Consider the following 12,509-nt stretch of genomic DNA (forward strand, 5'->3'; position numbering starts at 1 on the left):
CTGCTGAAGGGGGGGGCGGGGTCCCTGGGCTGAGGCCGGGAAGGCGCGGAGGCAGGCGCGCGGCGGGCAGGCCTGGAGGGGGCGGGTTCGCGCGGGCCTCGCAGCCTCCCGCCCTGCCAGAGGAGAGGTCACGGCGTGGAGCCGCTGACGCCGCAGCCGCCGGTACCACTGCGAAGTCTGAGCGCCGGGCTGCAGCCATGGCCTACTGCCGGCAGGAAGGTAGGGAGGGCGAGCTGCCGTGGAGACCGGCCCACGAGGGCCTGTCCGGGGTCTGTGCTGCCGCCGCAGGCGTCGGCACCCAGCGATCCCGTTACCGGTGGTGGCAACCCGAGGCAGCCCGGGGTACCCTCCTCCGGACCTTTGGAGACGGCTGGGAGGCGGGGTTACCACCTCCGTTTTGCCGAAGAGAAAACCGAGACTGGGAGGAACGGGGCTGTTCCAAGGTCACGGTGAGGCTCGAACCCGGACCTCAGAGGGACCAGCTCGTGGGAGAGTTTAACAGCTAGACCCGAGCCGGTAGGGGAAGTGCTGAGCACGTTTCCTCGGGCTCGCTATTGGGAATTTATTGTCCCTAATTACTCTCGCTCTTACCACACACCACGTGTTACCATTTGCACGCGCCTTGTAACTGTCCTGAAAAGCTGCCACTCGGGGTAGGTGTTGTGCTAGAGAGGTAGAAGTGCCAACAGCGAGAACGTTTGTGGAGTCCCAGCTACATATCAGGCACTCTCCAAGGAGCTTTACAGGGCTTATCATTGATCTCGGAGCGACCTTTGTAAGTCAGGCTCTGTTAAGACCCAGAGTGACTTGGCCAAAGCCACGTGATAGGTGAGTCGTGGAGCTGGGGTTTGAGCCCCAGCAGTCTGCTTCCAGAACTGCACTATCCAATCTGGTGCCCGGTGGATTCCAGGGAGCCCTCTTCTGGGAAGACACCCCCCACTCCCCATCCCCGACCCACACACATACGCACAAAGTTGGGCCCGGAGAGTTCAGACGCCTCCAGGCCTCAGTTTCCAGACTTGTAAAATGAGAAGTTAAAAGAAGTTGGTCTTCACTCATTCAGCAAATATTCATGACGAGCCTTCTCTGTCCCAGGTGATGGGAATGGTGGACACCTGAGAAGCTACAGAGACAGTTGGAACTCACCCAGAAATTCTTTGGTGAATAGTCCAGCTCCCACAGTTTAATTCAGGGACTCTGAAGCCCAGAGAAGATGACCTACCCAAGGTCATACATCAAGTTAGGGGAACAGCGTAGTCTAAAATGCTAAGCCTTTTTCCTCACCCCACCTTGCTTCTAGAATTCCTCCTCCTTTCCTGGGTCATAAAGCTATAATACTCACTGATGTTGCTAATGAGTACTGTTTATGTTGATTAATACTTAATTGTGCCGTGGACAAAAATCCTCTGCCTTACCACTCTGTTGAACAGTAGATCTCTTGTTTTTAATTTTCTTTCTCTGAATCTCTAATTTACTTCATCATTTAGCAAGTAATTTTGAGCCTTTGGGGTATAATGAGGCTGTACAAATAAGTAAAACCCTCCTTGCCCTTGAAGATTTCTAGGAGTCACAGGTTCTCTGGGAAGGAGAGGCAGGTTCCGCATTCCACCAAAGCATGAATCCTTATCTTTTCCTAGTTCAAATATCTCTTTCTTAGTTTAGGAAGGAGAATGGAAAGCACTCTATTCTAGGCCACCTCTAATTTTCATCTTATCCTTACCCACTGTCCCCTGAATCCCCAACTTTTTGTTTTTAACCACCAATTTTTTTATGCTTCTCATGGGACTTAGAAAAATGATCACAAACTCCTTGCTATGTAGGGGCTTATATGACCCAACCCCTTCTTGATCTAGCTCCAGCCTGATCTCTAACTACTCTGCCACTGCTGAGCCACACTGGCCTTTTGACTATTCCCTTTGCCGGGTACATCAAGATTCAGCTCAGATGTCACCCTGACCCTCAGGGTCTTTCACATCCTAAATTTTCTGAAATTACCTTGCTTATTTTTGTCATCTTATTTCCTGTCTTTCTTCTCTCACTAAGCTAAGAGAATTGGATGGGCCGTATTCCCAGGATCTAGCACACGGCCTGGTATACAAATGGGTGCTTAAATCTTTATCGAATAAACTCATACACATACCTGCACTCTTATTGAATCACTTGCCTGTGCAAATTTACTTCAGGGGCCCACCCACCACCTAGCCTCAGGTTAAAGGCTTTAGTTTCCTCCTTTTCTAGTGCTGAGCCTGCCCTCTCCTGTTCAGTCAGCAAACATTTATTGAGCACCTCTGACCTGCCATCCACTGCACATGTTAGTGAGCACAGGTGACAAAATCTGCCCTCATGGCGTGGTGGACACTCCTGGGTTGGATATGCTCAGAGGTTCTGATGTGTAACGAACCCATGCATGTTCATGTTCCCCTTTCTGGGGACAGATGAGACCAGCCATCCAATAGTGTTGTCTAATGTGCTTAAAGGTGATAACAACCATTCTGTCTGCCTGCTCCTCTACTGCATGTCCTAATCCAGAGTTCAGTCTCTCCCATTTACTTTCTCAACAAATATTGATTATCCACTATGTTCTGGGCACTGCTCCAGGCTCTGGGGATACTGCAGTGAATGGAAAAGACAAACTCTTGTCCTTAAGGAGCTGACATTTCAGTGAGGTAAATAAATATTTAATGTTAGGTGAGGAGAAGTACTTTGGAGAAAAATAAAGCAGAGTGGTCAAGGAAGGTGATATATGAACAGGTTAGGTATGAAGACATCTGAGGGAGATTGCTACTGGAGGAGAGAACAGCCTATGCAAAGACCCAGAGGGAGGTGTGTGCTTAGCATATTCAAGTAAATGTAAGAAGTTGCTGGAATGGTGGGAGCGAATAGTGGAAGATGGGTCATGTGAGGGATGCAGATCTTTCTAGACGTATTTGATGATGGATGGCTGCACAGAGAGTATAACTACAGAATTGGGGGTTTCTTGGTATCCAGCTGCTCAATCAGTCCTGTTCTCAGCGCCATTCTGAAGTCCTGCTTTCAGAGAGACCCCTGGGGGCCTTGGATTCCCATCCTTACCAGGGTCCTGGGGTAGGGATTAAATTTCTTCTAGTTGACTACCCCTCAGTGTGCACTTTGGGTTCAGCATTCTCCATTTTATTCATTAGATTCCACATATGAGTAAGATCATGTGACACTTGTCTTTCTCTAACTGGCTTATTTCACTTAGCATAATACTCTCCAGGTCCCACCATGCTGTCCCAAAGGGTAAGGGATCCTTCATTTTTACAGCTGCATAGTATTCCATTGTGTAAATGTCCAAGAAGACAGGCATCAACTTTTAAAAGTATGCAAATACATGCAGTCTTGTGGGACCACAAGCATATGCCCCAGTGGCCACCAAAGCCAGGCAATCTGGAGGTGTCCCTTGGGTGGCGGTTGCAAAAATCAGGACTCCAGACAAGAGTATAAATAAGCTCTTTTCTGGGTGATACCAACAAGCTGGAGTATCGCCAAGTTGTCATCCACAGCCTACATTTCTTGAGAGCAGCTCCATAAGCCACTAGATGTGTTCCAGACCTGAGTCTTCTGCCAAAATCCAGAACGAGCAAAGGGGCCTCCTTAAGAGAAAGACTGGGGGAGGGGAGGCTTAGTCCACTGTCTCTGCAGTGCCCTGGAGATGGTAGCCTGCCAAGAACCATCTCTTTGATTGCCACAGTCCTATGGGACCCTGGAATACAAGCCCCCTAGGCCATCAGAGCCAGCAATCAAAGGGTTTACTGTGGGCCGCAGCCACAAAAACCAGGATACCAGACATGTAAAATCCCCTCCAAAAGACACTGCTTCTCTGGAGCATGGCAGAGGGTGAGCTCGAAGATCATGCCACCCTCTGAGGTCTCTGAAAAGGACAACAGTCAGCCTCTAGATATGTGTCTAATTAGAAGCCTGCCCCTCAGGCCTGTCATGATGATTAGCTACTAGGCCTCCTTCACAGACAGAGCTCCTAGGTCTGTTGCCTCTTGCTGTGCTCTGGGGTTGGTACCCATTTAAGAACTCTTTCTCCATTGGTTACAGTCCTGTGGGACCCATAAGCATAAGCACCACTAGCCACCAGAGCCAGGCGATATAGATGTGTCTCCTGATAGCAACTGCAAAAATCGGTGCCAGACAGGATTATGAGTTTTTTCTGGGTGACACCGGTTATAGCAGTTCCGTGGGACCAGGAACACAGCTGCCACTGCCACCTACAGGGAGCTAGGTAATCAAGAGGCTCCCCCTAGGTGGCAGCCACAAAAATTGGGGAACCAGACACATGTCAGAACTCCCTTCTGGGAGATGTTGGTGCTCTGGAATACAGCAAAGGGAGAGCACAAAGATGGTACCTGCCGGTCTCTGTCCCCAGAGTGTTCCAGCCCGCTGCTCGGTGTGTGTCAAGTTAGATGCCTCAACCCAGCACTTTAATATAAGCAGGTGACCCTCCTTCACTTTAAGTCTGGGTGTGATCAGCTGCCTCTTAGCTGGGCCCTGTGGCAGAACCTCTAAGAGCAGTTTCTCAGATTGCTTAGTCTTATGGGTCTTGAATGCAAGTCCTGTTGGTTTTCAAAGTTAGATGTTCAGGGGCTCATCTCTCAATTGTGTGTCTTAAAAGCTGGGATGCTCATTGTAGGGTTCCATCCCTTTGCTCCTCATGGAGAAGCTCCAGGTTTTGAATTCACTCCTGGTTGTGGGTCACTGCAACGGGGGTGGGGTTTATAGCGGGATTGTGTCCCAGCCACTCAGCCTCTCCTGCTCGCTTAGATGTGGTTTTCTTCTCTGTTTCCTAATGCGCAACTCAGCCAGCCTAGGTTTTTCAAAAAGAAAATTGTTCCATATGTACCTGTAGACAATGTATCCATGAGGGAAGGTGAGTTCAGGCTCTTTCTGCATCATCTTCTTGAACCCTCTTCTTTTCCTTTGGCTTTTTTGTGTCCCTCATACTCCACCCATCCACCCCCCCGCCCCCAGCACAGTGAGAGCAGCTTGTGTAGTCAGGTTGGGGTGCTCAGCAGCAGGCATTCCAAGCATCCCTGGCCGAGTAAGTCGTCATCATTCCACACGTATTACCTGAACGCTGACTGCTCAGCCTGGGGAGCAGGGGAGACATGACAAGTAGGTGAGGTGCTCACAGGTTGATGGGAAGTGACACGGACAGTCAGAGCACCATGGGAGGACTGCTCCTTTCCTGATGGGAGGAAGAAAGACATTGCACCACTGGAGTGCCAGCAAATTTGGGGACTAAAAGCAGCTGCCTTTGGCAGGATTGGGGCATCTCATCTCTCACGTGGGGGATACATATGGTGGGCAGGGTTTGCTATTCTCCTCACCCAAGACTTTGGAGTTCTCGTCCCAACCACAGGTACTCAGTAAAAGTGGCTGCTAAACTGTACATCATGCAGAGTCAGCGACTCAGCCCAGGGAGGGCAGTTCGATGGTCACCTTGCTTTGGGATTTCACTTGAGACAGTCTTCAAACTTGGTTTGTTTGACTGTTTTGGGTTTAGGGCTGATTCACTGCTCCTGAGTGAAAGGTTTCTTCCTCTGTCCTCCAAACACTAGGGAAGGATAGAATCATATTTGTGACCAAAGAAGACCATGAAACTCCAAGCAATGCTGAGCTGGTGGCTGATGATCCCAATGACCCATATGAGGAGCACGGTGAGTGATGTGGGGCCTCCCATGGACCCACAGACACATACTGAGGGAAAATTCCAATGTTCAAAATTTTTCTCCCATTTTGTCCTAGCCAGGGCTGGGTTTTTAGGTGTGCATCAGCCATGGACCATCTTTCAGGACAGTTTGTCTCCCTAGGAGGTGTAAGGGACTGTTTTGAGCCCTCGTTCTGATGCACTTCCCTGGCCAAGAGTTTCTCCTTACTGAAGTCTTCGGCCTCTTTTTTTTCTCTCTGAGTTTTTGCATTGGCTTAAGCTGCTGGTTGGATGCTTCCCAGTGATTAAGTTTGGGGGGAGGGTCTAAGTGGATCTTAGCAGTTCCAGATAAGTTAAAGTGACAGAAATCCCCCTGTTCAATCAAGTTATCAGACTGAATTCTGCCACTTCTGCAGACTATTAGCAAGCAGGCACCCAAGTGCCATATACCTGTCCTATGAGATGCTTTCTCCTTATAGGTTCTCCAGCAAGCACCTTGTAGGAAAAGCTCACTTGAGATAGAGGGTCAGTTTTCTAGCAGCAGGATTCAGCCAACCAGTTCCACACAACTCGGTTAATGGTCACTTGGGCCTAGGGCGTCACTGCAAAGACTTTGGACTGTTGGACTCACTAGGATTTATCCAGCCTGTGTAAGGCAGTTGTGTGTGTGCAATATTCGTAAAAAAGCCTTTTCTGGCATCCATGATGATAATTAACAAGCATTCTAGTGCTGATTGGTAATAAATATGATTGAAAAAACTTGTAGGAGCCACCTGTAGAGTATGGGCTCCTGGTTGGAATTTTTCAAATGCTAACTAAAGTGTATATTCTTAGTTAGGACACTTTATTTACTACCCTACTGCTCCTAGGGATTAGAGGAAAGCTCATTAGGCATTATCTAGCACCCTTTTGGGAACAGTGAGAATGCAGACATTATACAAAGTGTTAGATTTCTGAGAATGATGCCTACAGGTGTAATTATTTTTTTAAATATATCTTTATTGATTTCAGAGAGAGGAAAGGAAAAGGAGAGGGAGAGATAGAAACATCAATGATGAGAGAGTCATCAATCGGCTGCCTCCTGCACGCCGCCTACCGGGGATCGAGCCCACAACCCGGACATGTGCCCTGACCGGGAATCAAACTGGTATCCCCTGGATCATAGGTTGATGCTCAACCACTGTGCCACACTGGCCAGGCTACAGGTGTAATCATGAATCACACTCTTACAAAGAAAAATAAGTCACATGTAAATTCTAGTCCTAAACACTAATGTGTTTAGGTCCACATTAGTTAAACACATTTCTTTAATTGATTGAGACTGTGGGGCCTGCAGGATAAATCAGGTCTTGTTTTGTTTGCCTCATAGTATTTTTATAAAAACTAAATATGTCTGCCTTGAGACTGTGCATTTCCCTCCAGTTCCTGCCAGTCTTTATCATTCCTCTTGTTTTTCCTTCTACCTGCTTGTCATTTATAGTATACCTGCTTGGACCCTATAGGTATTTGCCTTTGCAACCCCTTCTTGTGAATAATTGTGTGAAGAAGCAACAGAGAACTCTGGGACCCAGGTTCTGAGCTCTCAATTGCAAAATTACTAGTTTTAAATCACACTGCATCTGAGTTTAACATACCGAAGCTAGTTGGTGTGGTTTTACACTGTGTCCCTGAAGTACAAACTGGCTTCACAGTGTTCTCTGTGAGGAACTACCACGTTCTGGCTCACCTTCCTCTGGTAAAGATGCAAGGATTCCTGCAGACCTGAACTATGACTTTTTTTTTTTAAGAATAGTAATGACTGTCTTTTTTTTAATTGACTTTAGAGAGAGCAAGAGAGAAAGAAACATCAATTTGTTGTTCCACTTATCTGTGCATTCATTGGTTGCTTCTTATATGTGCCCTGACCAGGGATCGAACCTGCAACCATGGCAAATCAGGAGGACACTCTAACCAGCTGAACTACCCAGCCAGAGCCTGAACTGTTACTTTTAAAATTAGTATTATAATCTGTTATTTCTTTTGGAAACTGTTTGAGCAGGTGTGTTAGCAATGCTGAGCATCCAGGGGGCAGCATTTGTATATGCTTCCAGCACTGACAAGGCCTACAGAGTTGGGAGAGGTGGTGAGATGTGGAGCAAAGAGCATGGGCTCTGGGAATCCTCAAGCCCTGGCTCTAGTCCTGACCTGGACCCCACTGAGCCCCAGAAACCTCATGTGTAAACTACAATTAGTAACACCCCCTGCAGCGGTTGCCAAAAGGATTACGTGATTTACCACATATAACTTCATGCACAAGAACATGCACTGCAGCTGTCGTCGGTGCCAGTGGTGAACTACCAGCCAGTTCCCATTGCCGTCCCCACTGTTACCCTATTTTACTAGTGAGGAACTGCAATAGCAGATTTGTTGATCACTGAAGCTTCCTAAGGTAGAATTAAGAAACAGGGTTCAGCCTAGGCCTAAGACTTTGGACACTAGCTCAGAGCACCAGACCCTAGGTATTTCCCTGGAGTGAAAAAATCATGTGTGATTTCACTGGGCACTTAAGAATCTTTCTTAAAGAGTGCTGTCAGTCTCCGTAGTCAACATATGTAAGAGAATTCTATATGAACCACATTTCCGTCCATGTTTGTCACAGCGCTGAAGATGAGCCATCGTCTTAAAAGCACTTTAGGGATGGAACGGGGTGGAATGGGTCATTGGGGAGAAAAGGGGACATCTGTAATATTTTAAACAAAAATAAAAAATAATAATTTCTCAAAAAAAGCACTTTAGAAAACTGGAAAATACTACTTAAATGTGGGCAACGTTCAAAGGCAAGAAAAAATGTAAAATTCAAAAGTTAGGTGCTTATATAATATTGAAATGAAAATCCCTCTGAAACCCCGGCCTCTCCCCAACACATGTACAATGTAACAATTTGGTTAATATGGTTAGTCTCCCTCTAAGTTTTTCATTTTTACATTTTCCTTATAAAACATGTCTTGGACATCTTTCCAGCCAGCACAGAAGGATCAACCTCCTCACTTTTACCAGTCCCCACGATGTGTGGGACTTCTTAGAGCAGCCACAGAGGGAGAAGGGCTTGAGGAGCAGCGCCCATGGCGGGGAGCTGAGATTGGAAGGAGGAGATCAATATCTCAGCTTCTTAAAGGGTTTGGGCCTTAAAAAGGTTCTCGTTAACCATCCAAGTGAAGGCTTCTACTTTGGACTAAGTGGATTCTGGTAGATAGTTCTTAGAGCACAGCCACAGCACTGGGATGTGGCTTAGAATAGAGATCAGTGTTGCACGTGGAGAAAGTTGCCGATGGTGGCTTCTCTCCAGCTGAGCCAGGAGTGCTGGGCTTGCTCCAGGCATTTGAACCCGATCTAAGAAGTAGGTTCACAGGCAAGTGCCTGCCAGGCAATAGTTCATACTGTTCACCTCTTAAGTGGCTGGGAGGACAGGACTTGGTTTTGCTTTTTCTAAAACCTTAGAGAGCATCTCTCACGTTTTGCTTGCCCACCTTCCTGTTCCAGGATTGATCCTGCCAAATGGAGACATTAACTGGAACTGCCCGTGCCTTGGGGGAATGGCCAGCGGCCCCTGCGGGGAGCAATTCAAGTCGGCCTTTTCCTGCTTCCACTACAGCACTGAGGATGTCAAGGGGTCAGACTGTATAGACCAGTTCCGGGCCATGCAGGAGTGCATGCAGAAGTACCCGGACCTCTATCCCCAGGACGACGAGGAAGAGGAGGAAGAGAAGAAGCCAGCAGAACGTCTAGAAAAGACAGCCTCCGCTGAGGCCGCCGCAACCAAAGAAGAGGAGGGGTCAAGCTAATGAAGGCCATGCCGCAGCACCGGGCTCCGGATCTTCCACCTCAGAGTGACATGAACCTTTTGCAAAATGCCTTTCGGTCACTCTCCAAGAAAGTGTCTTTCCTCTGTTCTGTGCACTGTAATGTACAAAATAACTTATTTTGATCATCAGGGGTCTTGGCCCCTTGATATATACACTGAAAAAAATGGGGTTGTATGTGGGTGCCTCACATAATCCTATCAGTTACCGTAGCTGGCACTTTTGAATTCTCCTCAGATTACCCCAAAGTTTGCCACTTTGAAATAATGTGCTGAATACTCTCAGCAACCAAAAATCATTACCTAGTAGCGTCTCTTGTGGGTGAGCTGATTTATTCTGATTCATTATCTCCCTTTTAGTAGATTTTATACCTGTTTGGGGAATGACATAGAAACAAAAACATCTTCCTTTTAAAATGCTGGGATGGGGCCATTCCTAATACAAGAGGCCAGGTAATCAGATACTTATTTCTCAAAAACCATCTTGACCTTGAGTGTATGAGGAGGTATTATGCTTCATTTCTGATACATTTCGGTTTCCATTTTTACATTGAGCTCTCAGTTTTCTTTTTAGAAAGTGGAGCTTTGGACCCTCCAGTTCACAGTCCCTTTCTAAATGAAGAAAAGGCTGAGTTTTGCTGTTCTTGGTATTCCAGAAGCCCTGGTTTGGGACTGTGTTCACATTGGCTCTGCAGCCTGTTCAGATGTAGTATTCTTGAGAGTGGGGACCTACTTGTTACCAAAGTAGCAGCCAAGAAGAAAATATTAATTAAGTGGTCAATTAAAAGGAAAATGTGGTTTTTACCTGATTTTGAATGTATCCTTTCTTTTTACTAATTAAAAATGTTTTTGGCATAAGGAAATATAAATTATAAAAAGTTCAATTGAAGTTCCTTTTTGATACAATTTTCTTTCCTTTTTTTCCCCGGTTTATCTTTATTGTTGAAAGTATTACAGATGTCCCCTTTTTCCCCCCCATTGATCCCCTCCACCCTGCATCCACCTACCCCCAGGCCTTCCCCATACCAATGTCTGTGTCTATAGGTTAGATAAAATTTTCTATGTTGAGTTCATATCTAGCTGTTTTTGTCTGTGAGCAGATGCCTTCAGATAGACATCATAGGTCATGAGGTAGGGGAGGCTCTCCCCATTTGAAGGTAAGGAACTGAAGCCCTCTCAGGTTAAGTAATTTGCCCAAGGTAACTGCTAGACAGTTTTCAAGCTGTGATGTAGTAGTGCCTCATTTGTCCCAGGAGTATTGGTTCTCTATTGCTTTGTAAATAATTACCTTAAAACATAGCAACTTCAAACAAACATTTATTATCTCACAATTTCTATCAGTATTCTGGGTATGGCTTACCTGGGTCCTCTGGCTCAGCTTCTCACACTGTGATCAAGGTGTTGGCCAGGGTCGCAATCATCTCAAGGCTTGGCAGTCTTTCCAGAATCACTCAGGTGGTTTTGAGCAGCATTCAATTCCTTGTGGTTTGTTGGATTGAGGGCCTCAGTTCCTCACTGGCTATTGATCAAAGTCCTCCCTCAGTTCCTTGGCACTCGGGCCTCTCCTTAGGTCAGCTCACAACATGGCAGGTGCCTTCCATCAGAGAGCAAGCAAGAGAGTAAGATGGAAGCCAGAGCCTTTTGTAAATTAATCTCAAATGACATTCCCTCGCTTTACCATAGTCAGTTTGTTAAAAGTGAGTTACAGCCCACACTCGAGAGAAGGGACATGGCATGAGAACCTGGAGGTTTCCTACACACCAGAAAAGGTAACAGTACATTAAAGCTGAAAGCACAGTTAGATGTGAGGAGTTAGGGAGGTGGAGAACTGTGGTATCTATAGTTGGAGCTTGTTAAAAACCAAGAACCTAGAACTGCCCAAGTTTGGGAGCTATGACAGCCCTGTGAAGGGCCCTCATGACGTCTTTTAGCCTCAGTAAGGGCCTTGCACATTTAACAAACATACTTCTCAGTTACAATTTTTTTTTTTTAAATATATTTTTATTGATTTCAGAGAGAGGAAAGGAGAGGGAGAGAGAGAGATAGAAACATCAATGATGAGAGAGAGTCATTGATCGAGCCCACAACCCGGGCATGTGCCCTGACCGGGAATCGAACCCCGATCACTTCGATCCTAGGTCGACGCTCAACCGCTGAGCCATGCCCGGCCGGGCTCAGTTACAATTTTGATCACCACCAAGAAGTTACTGATTTGGGACCATGTCATAGATCCCGTTCATTCGATGCCTTTCAACCTCTATAGTTCCAAGCCCTAGGGATGTGGGAAAATGAGTCATATATGGTGCCTGCCTGCATGAAGTCAGCATTTACCAGAAAGGAGAAGGAATGGATGGGTAGTGCATGATGGCGCTGGATTCTCAGAGTAGATTATTTTCTTCTAGCAATGATCACTTACAACAGACTCTCAGCTGACTTTGCCCGAGTCCACTTGGTTAGATGAAAGAGTCCATCATTTTCCACTGACCTGGCAATAAGAAGTACCACTGCATAAGCAATGGAGAGTAGGTGGAGATTATGTTTTAAAATCGGGGGTTTGAAAATTCTTTTTTTTTACTTAAAAGTATTTTGATTTATTTTTTTAAATAAATTTTTTAAATTACAGTTGACATACAATATTATATTAGTTGCAGTTATACAACATAGTGATTAGACATTTACATAACTTACACAGTGATCACCCCAATAAGTCTAGTACCCATCTGACACCATACATAGTTATTGACTATATTCCTTATGCTGTACTTTACATACCCGTGACTGTTTTTATAACTGGAAATTTGTACATCTTAATCCTTTCCTCTTTTTGACCCAACCCCACTCCCATCTGGCAAACATCAAAATGCTCTCTGTATCTATGAATTGATTTGTTTTGTTTGTTTATTTTGTTTTTTAGATTCCTCATATAAGTGAAATTATATGGTACTTGTCTTTTTCTGACTTATGTCACATAGCATAATACCTTCTAGGTCCATC

General features: G+C 46.0%; 1 protein-coding gene across 1 annotated transcript; it reads left to right on the plus strand.

The window, feature by feature from the left end:
• The first annotated feature begins 15 nt into the window (after positions 1–15).
• Positions 16–10,589, plus strand: CHCHD4 (coiled-coil-helix-coiled-coil-helix domain containing 4). Its single transcript, XM_081159392.1, has 3 exons — positions 16–219; positions 5,589–5,687; positions 9,197–10,589. The coding sequence occupies exons 1-3, from the start codon at positions 198–200 to the stop codon at positions 9,496–9,498; spliced, it is 423 nt and encodes a 140-aa protein (XP_081015518.1). The 5' UTR covers positions 16–197; the 3' UTR covers positions 9,499–10,589.
• The last annotated feature ends 1,920 nt before the right edge of the window (positions 10,590–12,509 follow it).

This window comes from Miniopterus schreibersii (genome assembly GCF_964146895.1).
Source record: "Miniopterus schreibersii genome assembly, chromosome: 15".
Taxonomy (NCBI): Eukaryota; Metazoa; Chordata; class Mammalia; order Chiroptera; family Miniopteridae; genus Miniopterus; species Miniopterus schreibersii.